Source organism: Cryptomeria japonica, chromosome 4 (assembly GCF_030272615.1).
Source record: "Cryptomeria japonica chromosome 4, Sugi_1.0, whole genome shotgun sequence".
Lineage (NCBI taxonomy): Eukaryota > Viridiplantae > Streptophyta > Pinopsida > Cupressales > Cupressaceae > Cryptomeria > Cryptomeria japonica.
In genome coordinates, this window is record NC_081408.1 from 541,039,197 (window position 1) to 541,063,082 (window position 23,886).

Here is a 23,886-nt window from a genome sequence, read left to right on the forward strand (position 1 = left end):
ACCAAGGTGGTTTGACTGGGGGTTCATAATTGTTGAGTGGTGGTAAAGAAAGAACCTTGTTTGCCAAAAGTTCTCTGAATGCGGATTCTAGTGATTGTCCCAGTGGTGTGAAGATACGCTTTTGGAAATTGTTTGTATTGTTGCGTGGATTGTTGTTAGGTCCTGGATTCATGTTTTTGCCTCGATTATCGTTGGTGTTGTTGGTGTTGATTTGTCCTTGATCAGTGTTTTGCGCATACGTATTAGCACTGGGAGTAGCATTTTTAGCATTTTTCGTGTTCTGAGGATTTCCAGATAATGCAAGGACTGGTTGTTTCGATTTAGGATCATGTGGTTCATTGTTGCTTTCGTTTTTGTTTCGAGTCCAAAATCTAGATTTGTCAAAGTTGGTGTTGTTTTGGTTATTGTAGTTTGATGAATTTGTTCCTTCCTTGTAGAATTTGAGTGTTCCCTTTTTGACACAAGCTTCCTCTACTTGAATGCCATTTTCAATTAATTTGGCAAAGGATGGTATGCATTGAAGTTTGAGTCTGTAACTCATTTCGCCATTTAAGTTATCAATGAAGATTTCCATTTTCTCCTTTTCAGAAATATCGCGAGGATATCTGGATACCATGCGTCGCCAACGCTGAAGGAACAACATGAATGTTTCATTGTTCTTTTGTTTGGTGTTGCAAACATCTAGCATGGTTATGGCATGTTGGATGTTGTAAGAATAGTGAGTGATGAATTTGTTAACCAATTCGTCAAACGACCTGACAGGTGGTGTAATCTTGGATAACCATTCCATTGTTTGCCCTCCCAGGCTTCTTGGGAACAACCTCATTAGATAAGTGTCATCATGAGCAAATTCAAGACTCATGGTGCAAAATTCTCGAACATGATCCCGAGGATCACCTTTCCCATCATATTTATCAAATTTGGGAACGTCTGAGTTTGGAGGAAAAGGTACCATGTTTAAGCTTCTGTCAAATAGATAAGGACAAATTTCATTTAAAGAGTACCGCACTGTTGTCCCTTGTTGCATATCCTGTATTTGCCTTTGTAACATTTGCATTTGTTGAGTAAGAGCAATCAAGGGTGCATTGTCTTGCCGAGGAAAAAGTTCTTGCCTTGTATTGGCTCTCAGCTGAAAGGGAGTGGTAAATGGTATATGTTGCTCTGGTGTTTCTAGTTCAGGTATATGCATTTCTGGTATGCGTTGTTCTGGAATGTGTTGTTCAAAGTTATGTTGTTCAGGTATGTGAGTTTCTTCTTCTCAGTTTTGTTCTTGAGATGCATATTGCCGGGATTCGGTTTGAAAAAGATTTGGGTCGAAATCTTCCGGAAGTTTAACGCCCTTGCTTGTGAGCATCAACAAATATTTTTCCTTGTCATTTTCTATGAGCTTTTCGACAAGTTTTTGGAAGGCGAGATTTACTTGACATTCTCTAAGAAGGGTGTCGGTAATTTCAGGTTCTTCTACGGGTGCAACTTCAAAAGGATTTGATAATCTTTGATTCATACTTGATTCTATGTGTGCCTCGCTTTGTTTGTCTCGTTGAGAGCGAGTAACAGGCATTTTAGTAGAAGCTTTCAGTGATGAAAGGAACAAAAGCCTCTTCGATGTGTTGTTCGGGCGTTGGTGGTTCTGGTCGAGATGTGTTATATGTGATGCACTCGTCGGGTAAGAATGCTGGATTGATTTTCTCACCTCGGTTTATCTTTTGATTAAAAGCAGACTTTTGACAGTATGCTCTTGTTTTCAGGGGTTCTCTATCAAATTCGCTAGATTTGTTTTGGATATAACGTTTGACGTGATGAAGAAATACCCGATGAGATTTGAAGAGTTGACGATTGATGTATAAAAACTTGTTTCGCTTGATGAATTTGGAAAAGCTAGGTTGTTGTTTCTTCAACGTGATGTTACGATAGAGGTTCTTTCTTCTCAGAATAAGGGGATTAGTCATGCATGAGTGATCAATGATTTCCTTTGATTTGTTTGGATTTAGTTGATTCTTGTTTTGAAAATTTCAAATTTTACTTTATCAGAATGAAGGTTTAGATATCCCTTCACGATAAAGTGTGTCAAATGATATGGATAAGAAGTTTCCTGAGCTGGAAACTGGATTTTGACAATTTGAAAATTTTTAGACAAGTGTTTGTGAGAGAAAATCCGTAAGATGTTAAAGGATTTGATTGATACTAATGATGAAAATGTTCCGGATTATGATAGGAGAGACGTCCTCTATTGTGTGATTTGTTTCAGATTCTGACAACTTTGTTTGACACAAATTTAACCTTGAGAAAAGTTTTTAACCGTTTGTTTTTGTCACTCTGGTTTGATAAAAGATGATTTTTGATGAAAAACTCTTTTTAAAATATTTTTGAAATTTTCAAAAAAAATTCGGTTTTTAACTCTCTGTTTTTTTGCCTTGTCTCACGCGCTAAAACAGAGGTTTGATGCGCTACTGAATTTTCTTGATGCGCTAAAATATTTTGCACACGCGCTAATCTGCCCCTAGTTACGCGCTAAAATTTTGATTCTGGAAAAGTTTTGCCCTGACGGTGAAAAATCCACACGCTAGACTGGGTTGGACATGCGCTAACTGTTTTGGTTAATGCGCTAAAATATGGTTTTCACGCGCTAAGCTGTTTCTCTTACGCGCTAAAATTCAGCCTGTTGTAAATTGCTGTTAAGTTTGCTTGGAAAAACTACGCGCTACACTGTGCCTCCTACGCGCTAACTGTTTTCTTTTATGCGCTAGTTGTGGGTACCTACGCGCTAATATGTTCGTTAGAAGCGCTAGAATGTGTTTTGTACGCGCTAAAGGATTGTCCACTGTTTTGCCTTAGGATTGAAACGCTACTGTTTGAGTTGGACGCGCTAATTTGATATTTGGATGCGCTAATAAAACTGTTACACGCGCTAGACTGCCCTGATTTTTCTTTTTGTGTGTTTTTGTGAGGATGTTGAATTTTGTGGAGAAAATTTTCAAGTGTGATGGATGATTTTCTGAAATAAAAAATGCAAGCACGGCACACAAAGTACAATCATTTCGCCTAATCTAACAGAAAGTGTATGTTCTGTCGAGGATGTGTTCAAATCCCCAATGTTTTAACAGGTTTGATACAAAATAAAACACTTCAGAAAGACTCTTTATTCAAGGGTCATTAATAACATCATAGCCCACTAGTCTCGATACTCCGTCAGCTCAAACAGCCGTGTCACCCCCTAGGGGGCGCCCATTTTTTTGCCTTTTGCCAGAAGTTAACCCAAAGTGAATTGCTTCACAATTGAGTAGTTATCTTGGGAGATATATGGTGAGTAATCTTGGGGGCGGATTCTTCCCCACCCTTGCACTATGATGTTACAATGTTTGGTTACTGACTCGGCTCAAAGTTTCTAATTCTATGGTTCGTAATCAGGCTTCCCGTTCAGCCGTCAGTGATAAACTCCCTCAGGAGGCTTCCCAACCTTTAGAACAAAGGCTTTACGTATCTCGAGGATACTGGGGGAAGGCTAATCACTGCGCGCAACCGTTGAAAAGGACTTTCGTCACTTTCCACATTTGATTATAGTGGGTTGGAATTTTTGGCGTCAAAGTCGTTCCCCACTTAGGTCGTTCCCTTCACACCGGCTATAAACGACTTTAAGAGTTGATTGCAACTCCTCGGGAAGGCAGGCCTGCTAAAAGTTTTAAATGCTTGAAGTACTGAAAGCGTAAGAGTGGTTTGGCTTTTTGATCACCCAGTTAAGGGGAGAGCATATACCTTCCACTTTCGAGACAAAGCAAACAATGAGGTCTTATTTTAGCCTTTCAAATCAGTGATTTTCTAATATCTATGCAGAGATGTTGCTCCACAAAAACATGGTGTTCTTTTTAATCGTTCAAAGCAATGATTGTCTGATCTATGAAAAGAAATAGTCAACAAAGCAAATTTGATGTTTTTTTTTTTTTGAAGGTCAACAAAAGAAAATCGTTTTGCTGTAAAAGCAACTTTCCTCGCTTTACCTGCAAGAAACCGTTAAAACCCTGCAAATAAACAAAACGATAAGCTGGTCAGTTGATTCGGGGGACTTCTACAAGTCTAGAATTTTAGTGCGGTTACAATAATTTTTTTTTTTTTTTTGTCTGTGATGCGCTACAGAACAAACTGTACGCGCTACAATATGCTTCAGATGCGCTATAGTTTCTTTTCTCTGCGCTATTCTGTTATCTGGATGCGCTACTCTGCGTGTCTTAAGTGCTACTCTGTGTTTTGCTTTTTCCCGCGGTCAGTTATGCAGGAAAAGTTTGAATCTGATGCGCTAATGTTTGGCTTCAACGCGCTGGAAGATGTATTAGAAGCGCTAAAAGGTTGAGCGGATGCGCTAATCTGTTAGGTATATGCGCTATTATGTGTTTTGTCTGCGTCGACACCTACAGGAAAATTTGTTAAATAGGATCATGCGCTGAGGAAAAGTGTTCACGCGCTAAGACAGACAACCCACGCGCTAAACAGTAGGCTAGAAGCGCTAAACTGTTAGGCGGATGCGCTAATATATCTTTTCGACGCGCTGATTCTCGTTTCCCGCGGACCTGCAAAAATGATCAATTTCAAAAACCGATGTGTTATTGGGGTTCGGGCCCCACGGTGGGCGCTAGAAATGTATGCGGGAAAAGTGGGCAAATAAAACTTAATATGTGAAAATTTATTAGAATACTAGTCCACACACACACACAGGACTTCTTGATGCAAGCTATGGAGTAACGTAGTGTTACTCAGCTTCCCAAGGAGGGTCCCATGGTTCTCTATTTCACAATGTCCCTCAAACCAACGTTTTTGCTCTCAGATCATTGAGCAAAATGGTTTAGGGATGGCAAATATGAGAACGAGAGATGCTTTTGATTGATTTTAGTATGAGATGTGTTGTAAGCTATGTATGATGCTAAAAATGCAATAAACTAAATGATAAGATGACAAGATTAGTATGAATACTATCCTAACATGATATTTAGTCTATGATTGAACTAAAATGATAAAGAAAGTAATCTAAGCATGCATATTAGTCTAATTTATGATCTAAAAGAGGCTAAATGATGAGCATATATGGAATGAAAGCTTGAAAGAATTTGAGCATAAGTGTGATGCTTCAAATTTGAAAGATGATTGTTAAGAATGGAGGAATGAGGGCTCTATTTATAGCACAAACAGGGCAATGGATGGTCAGGATTGAAAGGTTTAATCAAGGGCCAGGTTTGAAAGTTGGGGATCCATGTGCACAATTGGCACCAATAAAATGGTGGCAAGTGTCAACATAGGATTGGGTTGAAAGAAGAGGTTGGAGGCATTAAAGGCCTGAGAAGACCTCATGGTTATCTAAAGGCTAAGGGTCAAGTTTAAATTAGGATTACCCACTGGATTAAGAGTTAATCCAAGGATAAACCTTTGTGCAAATGATTAAGAGATAATCCTGGTCAATGCATTAATGGCCTGATGAGACCCTTGGGTTGGGTAGAGGTTGAGTCAAAACAAATGTTTTAACCATGTGGGAGGGTTTGAAATAACCATTAATGGTTATTGGAGACTTTGGGGATTAAGTGGTTGAAGGTTGGAAGCCTTCAATGGTTTTCAAAGACTTTAAGGGTTTTGGTGGTTGAAGGTTGAAAACCTTCAATGGTTATCCAAGACTTTGGGTCATTTGAGAAGTGACCTCCCTTTGCTTAGGGATGTGACAAAGTTTAGAGGAGGGTTAGGTTAATTAGAATCGATTAGAAGATTCTAGAAGGGATTAGGAAGGGGTTTGGGATTTTGCAAGTGGATGGGGGATAATAGGATTTAATTGAAATAAATGATTTAATTCAATTTGGTTGCAATTTGGGGAAATTAAATAAATTAGATTTATTCAATTTGGGATAACTTATTTAATTAAATTTGAATTTAATTAAAAGTGGATAGGAGGATTTATTTGAATAAAATGATTTATTCATTAAATGGGTATAGTGAATTTAATTCAAATAAATTGAATAATTTATTTAATTAAATAGAGGAATGTGGATAGTTTAATTAAATTAGATTTAATTAAATAGAGAAATGAACATAAAATATTCATTTAGGAATATGGTCATTTTTATACGTCTACAGCTACATCTTTTGAAGGTAGAGAAGAAGTGTGAAGAAGAAATTTGTTTTGTGCTTCAATGGGATTGAACCAAGAATTAAGGAGATGCTATTTTTCACAATTTCTGGAGGTGATATGCGATTGTTTGTATAGGCAGTGAGCCTTCCTTGGGTAGTGAGCCTTTTTATTTTGAGCAGTGAGCTTTAGGCAGTGCGCCTGAATGCATGCACATTCCCCATTGTAATACTCCTAATAGAGTATACATATACTGTGGGTGTATCCCCACCGTGGTTTTTCTCCTAACAGGGTTTTCCACTTACAAAAATCTTGGTTTTATGTGTGTTTATGGCATGTTTCTGATTTATGCTTTCATGTTTAATTATTAGATCTGGGAATAAGTTTAAGTAGAGTGAGTTTTTGTGACAACTGATTAACCCCCCCACGCTCTCAGTTATCTGCTCTATTTCTATCACTCCTCTCATGATGCCACTTGGCACCATCGCATGATTTGAGAGATCATCTCTCATCCTAGCCCTTGATCCCATCATACAATCTTTACCATCCATTTCTATCTCTCGTCAACCTATATATTCAAGCACTTAATTCATTTTAGATGGATCACTTACATTTGCATTGAAGCAACATTATGTTGCCAAAATTATGGGCGAGCACATGTCCAATTGATCAAACATACAAATCATACACAACAAGAGGTTTAACATAGTATAATTTTATTAAATCTAATGCATGTTAAACTTTCTTTTGCCTAATTTGAGTGTATGCTCATGTTTTGTGTTTTGTTTGGTTATGATTAGACTTGATATCTTCGTAAATTAGTATGCATTTTTTTATGAATATTTATTTGAAAATATCTTAAATACATTTATTTGATTAAGAGTTATTTTACTTTAGAATTATACTTAGTAATTTAGTGTTTTTAAAAAAAATTCTTTTTCCTTTAAGAAATATTTTAATTATCAAAAATTTATTTATTTTAATAGTATATAAATGGTATTTGTGAATCTATTGTGTATTTTAGATAGATAGTAAAAATGATATAGAAAATAAAATAATTCTTAAAATACAAGTAAAAGTACAAATAATTTATTTTAGTTTAATATTTTAAAATTTTGAATTTAATTTTAATGTTTCATTGCATTTTATTGAAAAAAATAGCTTTAAAGTAAAATAAAATAATTCAAATAAATAAAATAGATCAAATTTAAGTTAAAGGAGATTATAATTATATTTATAAAATCATGAAATGAGACTTCTTGCACCTCTCTAAAAATCTTCTTAGAAAAATAATAATGATATAGTGTAATTGAGTTGTTTGGTCATAAAAGTCTACCATGTAATTTTTATATTTAACAAGGATGGATAATTCTAATTTAGACGAGGGAACAAAATCATAATACCTTTACATTAGTGACACTAGTCTTATATATTTTATATAAAAATAATATTTAATGGTGACAATTATTTATTTATATCTACACATATAGAATTGATCTAGATCAACATGATCATAGATTTAGACCTCAAACTTTTAATTTATTTCTTTTAAATTGAGCCCTTATTTTCTTTCTTCACCAACCAATATAAATTCTAAAGCATATTTTTTTTCAAATTGTACCATAGTGATATATATTAAAGACCAATCCGGATTTAATTAAATCATCCAAAAGTCAATGAAATTTTGATTTAATTAAATCATCCAAAAGTCAATGAAATTTATTTATATATTGATAAATTTCTATAAATAAATAAAAACCTTATATCCACACATTTAATTTATCTATTTTTATTTTTTTTCATTATTAAAATGATGCATTCTAACTACTTTTTAATAGTTTATAAATTTTTAATGTTGTTTCTGTAATTAGAAGTTAATTAGACCTATATACTTCTAATTAAAGAAATAACATTAAAAGCTCATAAATTATACATCATTCATTATTAAACCCCAACTCTTGTGTCTATCTACCAAAATTTAAGAGCATGTTATGTAACAATTAAAAAAAATCTACCAAAATTTAAGAGCATGTTATGTAAAAATTTAAAAAAATCTACCAAAATTTAAGAGCTTTTAATTTTTACATAACATGCTCTCATATTTTGGTAGATAGTCACAAGAGTTGATGAATGTTGTAGACCTAACTATATGTGTAATTAATTTGTGACATGGAAATTTGAAATAATAATAAACATAGATTAACATGATCTTTGATGTCTAATAAGATCTTAAAAAAGATGATCAAAACGCTGTCAAACCAGCCTTTCAATTATGAACAAATAACCAGAGTTAACATTATGGAATATGCAAACAACTTATATGATTCTAATATAGAAATGTAATCTTTGTAAATTTGAATAGTCCTAACTTTTTGTGTACATTAATTGGACAAATAAAATTCTTAAATATCAAGAAATTGTAAAAAGGAATGTCAAATTAAGTCTAAAATCCAAAAAATTTAAGCCACTATGACAGAGATTAACACCCAACAAATACATCTACCACTCCATTATACATTGATCTGAGAAGTGGTCCTTAACACATCAATTTAAAGCTTGCAACAATATATTCACCGTTAGACTAGATTCTGTTTTCACACATTAATGGTACAAGTTAGGCAAATTAATACTAACACCCACCATATGATTCATTTTCTTTTATAAGTGTTCTGTTGCTTCCCCTGTATCTCAAACTTGCACTGCTAGTATTTCAACTTATTCAGTCATTTTTCACTGTTCAGAAGATCATGGAGCATAACAGAGGTCCTTTATTTGGATGGCCATGGGAGAGGCTTAACAACTACAAGGTGAAACATATGACCGATAGTTTTGTTTGAGCTTTCTTTCATTTTGTGCTTGTGTAAGTTCATTTCATTGTGTTCTTTTGTGCAGTACTTTCTGTATGCACCATTACTGTTCAAGGCAGCAGTTGAAATATGGGAAAACAGGGGAGAAGAAGGCTACTGGTTTGTGCACATTCTTGTTATATCCTTATTAAGGTGTTCTCTGTTCCAAGTTTGGCATTCTTATTCTCGAGCTGATTTCCTTTCGAGAAGACATCAAATCCACTCGAACTCTGTGGATTTCGATCAGATTGACAGAGAATTTCACTGGTTAGTATGCTCATTCTTTTCATGGATTGAAGATTTTAACCACCCAACATTTCTAATTTCTATTTTAATAAAACTGTTGGTTTTTCATTGTTCTACATTCATAGAAACAAATTAGGGGAAGGGTATTCGTTATAGCTAACTTCTAGTATCTTAAGCTTTCGAACGGAACATTGGAATTCGAACAATTTTTTTGGACTCTTTTTTTATGCGACTTAACTGCTTATAACTATTATTTAAGTTTTTAAGTAGTTGTGACGAATGCTATGGGACTCATTATGTGCATAAGCAGATCTGTTATGTGTGCAAGCATCAAAAAGTGATGGGATCTGTTATGTGCGCAAGCAGATCCGTTATATGCACAAGCAGATCTGTTATATGCTGTGATAAAAAAGTGGTCATTTCAAAGTGTGATCCCAAACATATTCTCTATTGTCCCATTAACCGTAAGCTTTGACCACCACAAAATTTGTACAATTGATCCAATACTTGCACACAAATGTCCAACTAACGGTGTGCTTTTGTACCAATAGAGTTGTACAATTAAACTAATTTTTAATAGACTTTTAATTAATGAATTCAATGAAGGGTAACTAGAACATGGGTGCCATCTTTCGTATTGTAAGCGGGTTTCTGGTCCCTTAAAACCTGCTTTTTCTTAATCAAAAACTAGAACATGGGTGCAGCTCTACCTAATTTATAATGTCATTTCAAAGTGTGATCCCAACATATTCCCTATTAACTGTTAGCTTTGACCACTACAAAATTTGTACAATCGATCCAATACTTACACATAGATGTCCCAATAACCGTGTGTTGTTGGTACCAATAAAGTTGTACAATCAAATTAATTTTTAGTTGACTTTTAATAAATGAAATTCAATGAATGGTAACTAGAACATGAGTACAACTCTACCTAATTTATAATGTCATTTCAAAGTGTGATCCCAAACATATTCCCTATTGCCTTGTTAATCATTAGCTTTGACCACCACGGATCCAATATTTACACATAGATGTCCCAATAACCATGTGCTATTGGTACCAATAAAGTTGTACAATCAAATTAAATTTTAACAAACTTTTAACTAATGAAATTCAATGTACGTAACTAGAACATGGGTGCAACTCTATCTAATTTATAATGTCATTTCAAAGTGTGATACCACCACAAAATTTGTACAATTGATCCAATACTTAGAACATGGGTGCAACTCTATCTAATTTATAATGTCATTTCAAAGTGTGATACCACCACAAAATTTGTACAATTGATCCAATACTTACACGCAGATGTCTCAATAACTGTGTTCTATTGGTACCAATAAAGTTGTGCAATTGATCTAATTGTTAACTTTTTTCCTACCTATTGAGTATACCAATAGAGGACTATTGACTTACAAAATTAATTTTTAATAGACTTTTAATTAATGAAATTCAACAAAGATAACTAGAATATGAGTGCAGCTCTACCTAATTTATAATGTTTATTGAGTTTGACATAAATTAGGTGGGCTTTCTACCTATTATACACATTTTGAAAAGGAAAATACATAAAATCTGAAAGTCAAATTAAAAAACATTTAAAACTATTATCATGTACTATAAAAATTTATTTCATATTGTTAGCTGTTTAATATATTAAATTGCATTGTTTGTACAATTACAGGGACAATTATATGATATTACAAGCATGGGTGGCAACAATGGGGCACAAATGGGTTCCTGGGCTGGTGGGCATGCTTCCGATGTGGAATTCCAGAGGGATTTTAACAGTTTTGTTGTTGCATATGGGTCCAACAGAACTACTTTACTACTTTTCTCATAGAGCTTTTCACAAGGGCTATTTATTTCAAAATTATCATTATTTTCACCATGAATCCACCAGACCTGAACCCTCTACAAGTAAGTTTAGTTTAGTTTACTGATTCAGCATGTTGGACTAAATTACAGTTTACTAGTTTAGCATGTCAATATGGTAAGTTGCAGTGTTGAGCTTGTTATACAAGGTGACTTTTATGTATGTGGGGCTGGGGTTCGTATGTTATTGGCAGGTGGGACGAGCAGTTTCCTGGAGCATCTGGTAATGGTGGCATTGATGAGTATTCCAATTGGTGCAGCAGCTGCCATGGGAGAGGCATGCATTGGCATGTTTTATGTTTATTTTCTAGGATTTGATTTCCTCAAATTTATGCAACATTCAAATGTGGAGGTGGTTCCACTGTGGCTTTTTAATATGTTTCCATTCCTTAAATATCTTATCGCCACACCCTCGTAAGTACATTCATCCACATTCTTCCATTAAGTTTGAGCTGTTTTCATTGAGTAATCCATTGACATTGTTTTTGATTTAAGGGTAAAATATGGATTTTGAAAGAGTTTAGATTTTACTATAATTAGAAGGATCATTGAGCATAGCAGAGCAACGAAAAAACAATCAAGAGGATCCACGATGATGAGACTACACAAAGGGGAAAAAAAATAAATCCAACCAAATAATCAAGATCATAAGACAGTACATAAGATTATATGCGGGTTCATCATCCAAATCCGATCCCATTAGAGAGGTATCCATAGCTTTAACAGTTTCTCCTCTATTATCAATCTTCTGAGCTTCAACAGAGGAAATATCTTCAATAATAACATGCATTTGTTTTTTTTTCCTCCGCATGAACTGGTTTTCCATGTTACATGGGCAATTAGCAGTACCTTGGCCCACTTTGCAGCAACTAAGGCAGATTATAGAGGACTCTCCAAGCTCAATCTGCTGCACCCACTCATCAAGTTTGAAAGAACAGCTCTTCTTGTTTTGTTTCATAAGCATATATTCTAGCAAACAACAAACGTTTAGGCAGGGGTTTTACGATGGGGCTTAAGTTCTATTTTTGAAGAAGAGGTAGTCTCATGAATGAAAAATTTTTGTTCTTCAGAATTATTTAGAATCTTTTGAAAAAATAAGAACCCCTAGTTTTTAGACCTACAATTTTTATTTTAAAAATATTATAAAAATTTATCTTACTATTGAAAACTTCTTACTGTCCCTAGAATGTTTAAGAGACACCGCAGACATCCCCAACCATCTCAGGGATAGCCAAACATTTCACAATATTTTCTGTTACTGCAACATATTTTGAAAATGTTTATATTTAAAATGTTTGGGGACGAGCAGGAAACATCCCCTACCATTCCATCATATTAGAAATGTCATTGGGGGACAGCAGTTTGAGGGCTGGAAATGCATCCCTGTGAAACATAGCTTAATATCTATTTTAAAAAGAAATTTAAGAATTTTTTATATAAGATTTATATAAGTTTATAATATCAAGTGATATCTTTCCATCTTTTTATCTTGATGATTTACTATAAGAAGAAAGAAAGAAAGAAAGATTCTTTTATAATTCATCGTATCGACGGTCTAAAAAATCAATTCCAAATTTGATATTTGACATGTAAATCCAAACAATGAATCAGCTTGCATGATATTAAATCTAAATGTCCATTTCAATAATTTCTGATCTTTTAAAAGGAATTTATATACTAGTATTATGGACTATAAAGGCCTATAACGTAAAAATCTCATCTCATCTCAGGTACCATTCTATCCATCACAGCAAATTAAATTGCAACTATTGCTTGTTTATGCCTTTATATGACTATCTAGGAGGAACAGTCAACAGCAAGGAGACCTCTCTTCTCCATTCAAAGCTGAGAACCCAAGGTGGGTGTGTGACTGAATTTTAAGTAACTATCACTTAAGTCTACAATACTCAAAAAAAATAAAAATGCTAAGTTGGTTTTTTTTGGCCAATTGCTGATTTTTTTTGATTGTTGAAACATGAATGTTTAACCAGGCAGCTTGTATCTCATTATTGGATGCAGGGCAGGAAAGGAAAGTTCCAAATGTTGTATTCTTAAGTCATGGGGCGGACTACATGCAGGTTCTTCATATTCCTTATGTGGGGAGAACATTTGCTGCAAGGCCATGCACTTATGCAGCATGGTATCTCTGGATCCTCTTGCCAATAGTCTGGATTTGTTTCACAATTACATCGCTTGTGGCATCTGCACACACAATTAGCAAGTATCAGATAAATGAATCATTTTATGTAGAGATATGGGCTATACCAAAACTCGGTTATCAGGTAATGAAATATACTGGCATACTCTTTTTTTTTTTTTTTCAGAGGGTAATGAAATATACTGGCATACTTTTTTTTCCTTCACTTTTGTTCATTATTTCATTAAAAGCCAAAAAATGTTGAAACCGGTGGATGACAACTAACAAGAATGTCAAATTTGATGTTTCTAATTTTTATTGATGGAAGTTTTTGCATCTTATGAAGGTAATAGACCTTAGACCTAATTACAATTTGGTTTTCAGTTTATTATTTAATTATAACTATTGAACATCATCCAATTCAATAATTAAAATTAATGTATCGATTAATTCATTTAAAAATTTGAAAATATCAAATTACTCTTATTATCTTTGCAGTAATATGAAAAGCTACCACACATATTCTTCATTCTAAGGTTTGTATATTGGGTGCTGCAGTTTTTCCTGCCATTTGGACAGAAGCAAATTAACAAGCTTATAGAGGATGCAATCCTGGAGGCAGATAGATTAGGAGTGAAAGTTATAGCTCTTGGGGCTCTGACTAAGGTACCATTTTAGTTACCAGAAATCCTCCTCTTTGTACTTTAATGTCATTGAGTTTTTTGGGTTTTTAAAAAAATTTGATTGTGTATGTGTTTAATATTAATTGTTTCAGATCATATTTTATAATAATTTATCAAAATATTAGAGAATTTAAGGAATAGAAAAACATTCTGATGATAGATCATAAATGCGATCCGAAATATTGATGCAAAAATACATATACAATCGAATTCAAAAACAACAAGAAGAAACAGTATAAATTACAAAAAGCTGATATAATTTCTTATCATTCAATGCAGAATGAGGTCCTGAATGGAGGAGGTGAATTGTTTGTGAGGAGGAATCCCAATCTGTCAATTAGAATTGCGCATGGTAATACATTAACAGCATCTGTGCTTTTACATGAACTTCCAGAAAATGTTGATCAAGTGTTTCTGTCTGGATCAACATCCAAGATTGGCAAGGCCATTGCTCTTTACCTCTGCAGGAAGAGAGTCAGAGTTCTGGTGAGAACAGTTCTATATTGAAACCATTCTCTACTGAAGTATAGTATACAACTGAATGAATGATAAATATGACTACTTTTTTTTTCACAGATGCTGACTGCTTCTGTGGAACGCTTTGAAGCAATTAAAAACGAAGCCCCTGCTGAATATCGAGATTATCTGGTTCATTCCCTCACATATGAAGCAGGCAGTCAATGCAAGGTAAGTCTTGTCAACTGCATCAAATGATTATATCACCCTTAATTAGTATCCACAGTGATAAAAGAAAGCACTACTCAATTTAGACAGCACATTAATGCAATCTGGCCTTACCAAATACATGGCATAGCTGTACATCTTCTTGGCCATGGTCAGATTTAAACTGTATCAGGTATTAGTGGTTCATTTGAAATTAAATTAGTTTTTTTTTAAAGTAGGATTCATTTATTAATGTGATTTCAAATGAATCATCGAAGCAAGTCAAAACTAGTGAAAGACTAGCTACCTCTTAAAAGTGCCAAGATTCGGTTTAGCTCCTTAATCTCAATTCAAAGTTTACATATAAATGCTTTTTTTTTTCTTCTTCTTGATTTTGTTATTTCTATATGCTTTAATTTTAAAGAGGTCAGTTTTTTAATTATTAATATTAAGTAGTCATATGTTTTATTTTATTATAATTTTAGTATATTGATTGTTGGCCATAAATTTATTTATATTTTTATGGTTTTTAAATAAATGATTTATTTAAATCTTATATTTTGTTTATATTTAAAGGAGGGTGTTAAAACAATGTTGGTTAGAATTTTTCTTAATCTAAAAAAGTAAGTATATTTGTAAGTATGTGCCTAAGAAGTTGAGGAAGGTACTCAGTAACTCTAGATAGGTTTCTTAATGTAGCTAGGAGTAATGCAGGCATAATGGAGAAGGGCTTCCCATAATGATGCATGAATTGTGTATCACAAAATGTTGTGGGAATAAATGTCCCTAACAAAATAATATTGGTCAAATGCTAGTTACTTATACTCAATCTAAATTTATTTTATGGAAAGAGATCAAATTTACAAAGACAAGTTTTGGCCACATTCCCTTATCACTTGAGAAGAACTGGAAGGGTTTAATAGTTGAGGCTACATGGGCCTCTAAAGGGCTATGTACTCTTTGAAATCAAATTTCTCTCCCTTAGAGCTTCTTGCTAAATTGTCTAGTTGGTTATGTTGATCTTTCAAGTCCTTTTGTTTTAATTTTTTAAGTGTATTCATAAATGTTTATGTTTCCACAAATAAGGTCGAGAAGCAAAGCTCATGGGCTAATTTGTTTGATTAGTTGGAGTTATTGCAAGAAAAAAGTGTTGTTTTTGGTGTGGATTTTCATGTTATAGTTAGAGCCTCCAACAAGAGGGTTGACATCTCGCGCCCCTTTTCAAATTGAGTTAGATTTTAGGTCCTTTTGGAGGCCAATAATCTTCTTAATATCATTCCAAAAATACGGACTTATATTGGACCAACTATAGAGAAGATTTCTACTATATTGTTGAAAAGTTAGATAGATTCTTGGTCTCTACAAATTGGCTACAATAGAGGCTTACTATAAAGATAACTAATCTTCCTTTGGTTGGGTTTGATGATTATACTCTTAGCATTAAAATCCTCTTAGATTTGCCTCCAATTAGCTATTCTTTGAAGTTTGAATATATATGGATTTCCCATCCAAATATCATCCTATTTTTCAAAGATTAGTGGTAGTCTAGCTCAAAAGTAGCAAGCTCTTCAATATTTGAGTTTATATATAAGTTAAATTTTATCAAGCAATAGTTCCATTCATGAAACAAAGAAGTTTTGGAAACATTTTTAAACACAAAGTGGTCATTGAAGCATCTCTAGAGTAGTTATATATGCATATCCAATTAGATCCTATGATAGGTGACCTTATCTAGGAAGAGACGCCATGACGTTATGTAGGAAAAGACATAGTTGTTGACACTTTAAGAATAATGTTTACATTGTGAAGGAATCTATTGGAAGATAAAATCTAAGGACAAATAGATGATTGAAGGGAATAGAAATCCCTCATGTTTTCATGTAGTGGAAATGAATAAACATCAAGCTAATACCATATGGTAATGTTTTGTCTTTAAGGTTTGGAGGTTAGCAATATGAAATAGCATGATATAATTGTTGGATTATTCCATGAATTTGAAAGCATAAACAAAATTTCCACTTGTGAAATGATAAACACAATACGATAATATATCTTATGCATGAAGAGTGTGTAAAATGTACATAGTATCCTCGCATATATCAACAAGGTAGATGAGGTGAGAAGACAAGAGTGAAACTTAGACTACCCCTCCAAAAGGCGTAAGACTTGTGATATCACTTGAAAATTATGTGAGCAAGTGGAAATTATGCATGCAATAGGTATCTAAATTGATGAGAACCCATGTCTAAACCATATAAAGTGAGACAAAAACATAAAATAGCCTAAGGAAAGTTACACTAAGTGTGAATAGGTCACTAAATAGAAAGTTGATATGTAACTAGTTTGACATGACTCTATTTACACTAATACCCCCCATTAAGTGCAACTTAGGGAGTAATGTAGGCAAGACGATGAGCCCTAGATAGTAGGCCATGTTAGGTGCTCATGTACAAATTTCTCATAAAGTGGATAAAAAGGAGAAATTCTTGTGAGAAAAAAAACTTCTCTAGAAGAGATAATACAAAATGAATGTACATGTGAAGAAGAGAAATGATAGAAGTAAGGACACATGATAATCCCCCAAGGGATAATTCTAACAAAATGTACAATAATGTTCTCCCCATAGAAGATAAATAAGACATGGTCATGTGAACCCCTAGGAGTGAGAAGGAATAAACTCCATGCAAATATATGCTTCCTGAAAAAATGGATAAGACAAGATAAACCATGCAACCTCCCCTCGAAATAATGTCTATAATTTTGGTAGATGCTTGAAAATAGATGTTGAATATGTTCCATGAATGCTAAACAACATTTCTCTACTTAGGAAGAAATAACACCACAAATGTGTGCAAGATGCCTTCTCATTCTTGACAGGAAGATGTAGGAAGTACTATGAATGCCTCTGGATTATTCACATGATCCAAAGACTAAAATGATGCCCATGATGGATGATTAATGATATCCAAGCCAATGCTACGAGGTGACAAATTTTGATTTGATGGATTAGGTATAATTTAAGATTTAGGAATAGGGAGCATGGATGTATGACATTGATAACTGAACCAATGTGAATTTGATACTACTCTAGATGATGATGACTAAGTTGTATTAAACTCATGAAGATATGAAAAATATGTCACTGTAAAAGTGGATGTCAGTGAGGCAAGAGTAATATATAAAGATGACAATAAAGTGACAATATTATTGATATGACTACCATCAAATAGAAGACCAATATCCTCAATGGTGTATCTAAATTTGTAAGGTGGGATTGTACAAACAAGGATGTGATGTTCGATAGATATACATCTTAATGTGGTAGATTTGGAGAAACAATAACAATGTATTGGTATCAATAATCGATAGAACTCATGGATAAGTCGACAATGGATTCATAGGTAACAATATATATTATAGGTTTTACAATCCTAGATAAAAGTTGGAAGAGGTTATGTGAGAAATGAGGACAAAATTCATCCACATCGTTATTATTCCCACAATATGTGCACTTCATTTTGTAATTTTTATACATGGTCCAATTAGGAGTAAAATAAATATGAAATGCAAGTATACTCCCTTAGATGCAATGTTAGTTACCCCCAAGTTTTGGCACTTTATAACTTAGTGTTTATTATAAAGCATGAAAAATGTGAATAAATATGAAATTTTGGACAATATCGAGCTCAATTTTGACCTATTAATGAAAATTAATTACATAAACAAATCCTATAAAATTATCTTAAAAAATAAATACAACTGAACTAAAAGATAAAAAAATAGCAGTAAGATAATTTAGTGGACCCAACCTTCCATATACTCATTGGAATCGAGACAAAATATTTCTTTTGATCAATTATCTGCACTAGGAAAGTTAACTCCCTATTTGCAAGTTATGCAAAAAAGGAAAAAATCTCCCCTTCTTTATACGCCATTGATTACAAAGGCTATAGAAAAAAAATGATAATTTTGTGAAACCACTAATGATTAAATGAAACAAAAACATTGAGTGGTATGTTTAAATGTTAGTTGATAATAGATAAAAATAAATGTTAACTATATTGCAACATTAAATGTAAAAAAATAAAATGTTAATGTTACTATATTACGATAAAATATTTACAAAAATGTAAAGATAACAATTAATGTCACAGAAAAAGTAGGAAGATTGGAAATCATATGGAAAGGGTAGGAAATTGACTAGGTAAAAAGATAGTAAACTATCATGATAGATGTTGAACTCGACCCCACTATTGTGTAGGAGCATTATTCAAGTCTTCTTGGTAGAGTACCAACAAATAATGTGGAGGTTCAACAACAATAATGAACCCAACAATCAATAATATAATTCAAAGCACTTTGAGAGTAGTGTATGAAGATCTTTTAGTTTTTCTAGTACTTGCAAGAATATTGTGTTTCGAGCCTATTTTTTAGAATATAAAAGAGAAATATTTGCCTATTTGTCCTCTTTCATGGGTTGTTATTTTGCTAGTTCATGGCACAATTCTTATTCATTGCAATATTTCTATGGTTTTTGTGCTTTTTGACGCTCACTTTCATTGGATTTCAAAGGTGTGGTTGTTTTTCTCTACCTTGTATCAAGGGTTGCATGCTCTCCTATTGAACTTGCATTATCTACAAACCAACAACCAAATCTTTTGAGTCTCATCAAGTACTTGCTCCAAGTGGCCTTGGAAATTCTCATCACCTTACATAGGGGCCTTAAGTTTACATGCTTCTATACACCAATTCATGCAACGGTAATAACTATCATTGTTGGAAGCAATATAGATCTTTATCTTAGGCTGCCATATTTGTAATCGTTTGGTATATTTATGTACTTTAGACTATCCTCTTTTAGCGATCATGTCCATGTAAATTTACCAACTGAAGATGCTTTGATACCATGCTAGAATTAGTCAATATTAGAAAGTGTGAATTTATAACCTTCCACAAGTGAAAAAAGATGAACAAAATATTGTGTCTATCATATACAAATTAAACGTATGTAGAACTTACATAGATGCCTTTCCTATATTGGCAAGGTATATGAGGTGAGAAGGTAGAAGTGAAGATTTGACTACCCATCCAATGGTGCAACACTTGTGAGCTCACCTGACAAGTGTGTGAGCAAGTGGCAAGTATGAATGCACTAGGTGACTCACAAAGTGAGGACACATGTCTCAATACAATGAAATGAGACAAAATCATGAAAAATCCTAAGTAAACTTAAGCTAGGTGTCAATAGGTCACTAACTAGAAAGGTGATTAGCTAACCAACTTGATATTGACTCTATTTACACTAACACATTTAGATTTACCATTTTATAGAAATTGAAATAGAAAATAAAATAACTTAAGCTATAACTATTATATAAATCTAGATGTTTTAATTATGAAAGCAAGGATTACAAGGCCCTGACCCTTTACAAAAGGAACAAAACATGGGTTCTCACCCCAAAGAATAGAAGAGGCCACAAGCCCTCACAACACGCATGTCCAAATGACCATAAACAACATCATCCCAAAGGTTGCAAAAGGAAAAAGACCACAAAAACGTACAACCCCAAGACCAACGGGGCCAAAATCAATACATAATCAAAAGACTCATTGCTAAGAACAATAAAAAGACAACCCATAGAGTGGGACAACCTTACAAGGGGGATGAGAGGCTCCCCAAGTCGACTAGAAGATCACAATGACCACCCCCCAACAGGAAGTCAAACCCCCTTTAGCAAAACCCCTTTTCACCTCAATTGAAAACGAGCCCACCTCAATAGGAGCATAAAAGGAGAAGATCGGCTGACTGGAGAGCCAACCACAAGTCCATTTAAAGCCAAATTGCTACAAAGAAGAGAATACCACCAAGAAAAACCATCAACCTCTTTCACATAGCCAATCACCACCTCTATAGGGGATGCATCCACCTCCATAGGATCTGTGAAAAAAGAAAGGAATTGATGAAGCCAACCTCTCATCATTGCGAATGAAACACACCCCACCTCAATAGGGTCAAAATCAAACTCCAAAGTAGCCTCAAAGGTGAGCACAACCCCAAAACTAAATCTAATCCATAACCAAAAACTAACAGCAAGCCCCAGGCCATTGGAGATAACATGACTACTATCCCTACAAACCATAATGGGCAGTGTCATCGAGAAGACAAAATGTAACCCAATGGTGTTGGAGGTAACCACCACTGTCTACTTCCAAAAAGAATAACTCCTAACACTTGAATCTGGAATAGGCACCATCATCAAAAGCACAAAGAAGAAAAAACTTGGGGAAGACCCCATTCAACAAACACTAAGAGCCACCAATAGGGCTAGATGAGTTTCATGCGGGACATACCCCCACTATAGCCCAACATACAATGGAAGACATTCATAGTGAGTCAGCTCCCAATGACACTAAAGGAAATTCCCCAAACACCAGTAGGATTCCAAATAAACCACTACAAAACCATCAAGTATACCCATACCAAGCTCGGATCCCCCTAGTTGCAGGTATCCACACACTAAGACATCAACCCGAACAAGGATAGGTCATGCCTTAATGTCAGAGCCACCAATCTTTGTAATCTCGTACTCCACTAAAAACCTCTGCACAATAAGCCTGCTCCTCAGAAGGGGTCTCCACCTCAAAGGTAACCGAAGAAATCCCACCTCCATAGGGATTTTAGGAATGGTTGAGGCAAAAAAACCAAGAGAAATAACTCTCTTCATAGAGAAGGGAAAAGAAAAGAAAATCAGAGGCCCAAGTAGATCAAAGGAGGGCCACACTATAACACACCAATAGAGAGTCTAAGCTCGTAGCACCCAAATATCATGGGTTATATGAACACAAGCCCCAATCAACAACCACAAACACCACAAAAGACTGTCCAAAATAGGATGCCAAGGGGAGAAAGGTAGTTGTCTCAGCAGCCAACATAGCAAGCCAAACACCCTAGGCAGGGCCAACACAACAAACATGGAGACTATCCTCACATGTGGCACACAGTGGGAAAGGAGGGCTAGCTCCCATCGTAAGCAGGAGACCCAACCACTAGCAACATTAGCTCCAGGTTCGTTCCTAGCAACACCTCCCTAGCAACCACAATCGCCAAAAAAAGAGGGGGATATCATCCAGACCCATATCGCTTTGGGGGAACAAGGGGCCAATACCAATGAAAAATGAAATACAAGGTCTCCCTTGGAAATCATGTCTAGGGAGAGCCAAGAGGGAACAAGAGGATCCCCATCATCTTATGCCTCAACATGATTGCCATCACACTCAATTTGAAAACTAGGGTTTCCCGCTCCTCCAAACAAGTTTTTTTAATCATCTACTTTGTAGAAAATAAAATATGAGGATCCTAACAATGTGTTTTGATGTTAATATTTTATTTATTTATAGAAATGCCTCACAATTAATATTATTTATGATAAATGTGAATGAGATATATGTTTTATGGGAAATGATCAATTATATAATTATATATGAGTAATATAATCTATTTGTGGAAACATGGATCATAGGAAAATGGGCAAGTTATAGAGATCAAAAAACTATTCTATAAATCTAGATGTTATTAAAATGCAACTTTTTATTTAATCATCTACTTTGTAGAAAATAAAATATGAGGATCCTAATAATGTGTTTTGATGTTAATATTTTATTTATTATTTATGGAAATGCCTCTCACAATAAACATTATTTATGATAAATGTCAATGAGATATATGTTCTATGGGAAGTCATCAATTATATATTTTTATATGAGTAATATGATTTATTTGTACAGACATGGATCATAGGAAAATGGGCAAGTCATAGAGATCAAAAATGGGCACCTACGGGAACTCAATTTTATCAATTTACATTGCCAACTATTATTGAATTCAGGAGTGATTGCACATATAGAGATTCGGTATCACTTATCCTACCAGAGACAGCTAAAGGAGTCAATAATTGTGAGGTAAAATAAGTGTATTTTTAATTTTATAAATCATGGTTGTTTATGAAAGAAACATGTCTAAACTTTCTCACTTGTACTTGCAGTACACAATGCATAGAAGAGTTCTATATGCTTGTCATGTAGGAGGAGTTGTTCATGCACTTGAAGGTTATGAGAATAATGAAGTTGGCACAATTAATATTGACCATATTGATCTTGTATGGAATGCAAGTATCAAACATGGATTTACTCTTGGTCCACAACCTCCAGCTAAATGATTTTCTTGTATGCATATATGCCTTTATTTTCTTTCTTAAATAATTATTTTGTTGCAACTCATTGAATAAGATATTCAAGTGATTTACCACATTATTTTTTATTATTATTATCAATTATGTTATCAAGGTATAACTTTTCATTATGCCAAGAGGCGTATTACACTCATAGATGGATGCAAAAACCTCTGTCAATAAAAATAAATCTCATTTAATTTGACATGCATTTGAGTGTCAACAAATTGATCAATTAAAAAAAAATCGTTATTATTATTAAATTTTGTAATTTTTAAATACAAATGCATTTAATTTTCTTTATTATTAGATTATATAATATTTAAATGTATAGGTGATTGAACATGAGGATCTACAAAATCCGCATGAGCCAAAGATAAGAGCCATTCAAAAGATCTCCATATCTTAGCCATCGATTAACCACTCACACATGCAACCGTAAGAAATGTTTAGGAGGGATAAATTTTGCATCAGCTCCAACCTGCGAGGTTTTAATTACAAGAAAATTGGAATAATATGAAATGATTGCCCTTAATGATTACCTCCTCCTTTTTCTATATTCATCTCCTCTTTTACGATGTCTTCTAAATGGGGAAATTTTCCTAAAACAATGCCATCTTCCACCGAATCCACCTCTATTTTATCACAACCCATATTTGATAGCCTATTCGCTAGCCTATTCCCTTTTCTATACGCATGCGATAAATGGCATGCTTCAAATTAATCCAAAAGGGCCCAAACTTGGACTAGAACATAGTGAATGTGTCAATTAAATGACTTCCTATTTTTACAAGCATCAATAACAATAAAATAATCCCCTTCAATGTGGATTTTTGAATAACCCAATTTCTTGGAAAGCATCATACCACACAAAAGTGCTTGGAATTCTTCCATATTATTAGTTCTTGAAGGTAAGACATAAGATTTAAAAGCTTTCAATTCACCCAAATGATCCCTAATACACACACTAGCCCCTAAGTCTCCTGGATTACCTCGTGAAGATCCATCAAAATTTATCTTTACAAAATTTGGATGTGGAGGCTGCCAAGTAATGTGCGACCTATCAATTTTGGGATTGTAAGATGATGACAAATTGCCAATAGGT

The 23,886-nt window shown here is 34.1% G+C and overlaps 1 protein-coding gene across 2 annotated transcripts; it reads left to right on the forward strand.

The window, feature by feature from the left end:
* Positions 1-8,752: 8,752 nt before the first annotated feature.
* On the forward strand, positions 8,753-22,992 carry LOC131035002 (very-long-chain aldehyde decarbonylase GL1-1). Of its 2 annotated transcripts, XM_057966635.1 has the most exons (11): positions 8,753-8,907; positions 8,993-9,213; positions 10,880-11,115; positions 11,265-11,484; positions 12,801-12,928; positions 13,090-13,352; positions 13,766-13,873; positions 14,170-14,376; positions 14,467-14,577; positions 22,339-22,512; positions 22,596-22,992. In XM_057966635.1, the coding sequence occupies exons 1-11, from the start codon at positions 8,848-8,850 to the stop codon at positions 22,767-22,769; spliced, it is 1,902 nt and encodes a 633-aa protein (XP_057822618.1). In that variant the 5' UTR covers positions 8,753-8,847; the 3' UTR covers positions 22,770-22,992. The 2 variants fall into 2 exon arrangements, with proteins under 2 accessions (XP_057822618.1, XP_057822619.1); XM_057966636.1 differs by lacking the exons at positions 22,339-22,512; positions 22,596-22,992 and adding an exon at positions 22,061-22,129.
* Positions 22,993-23,886: the final 894 nt, after the last annotated feature.

Bases quoted from the DNA above. Each gene is read 5' to 3' on its own strand.
- LOC131035002 (XM_057966635.1), top strand. From the start codon at position 8,848: ATGGAGCATAACAGAGGTCCTTTATTTGGATGGCCATGGGAGAGGCTT. The intron at 9,214-10,879 runs GTTAGTATGCTC...GTACAATTACAG, and splicing joins ATTGACAGAGAATTTCACTG to GGACAATTATATGATATTAC. The intron at 13,353-13,765 runs GTAATGAAATAT...TGGGTGCTGCAG, and splicing joins TACCAAAACTCGGTTATCAG to TTTTTCCTGCCATTTGGACA.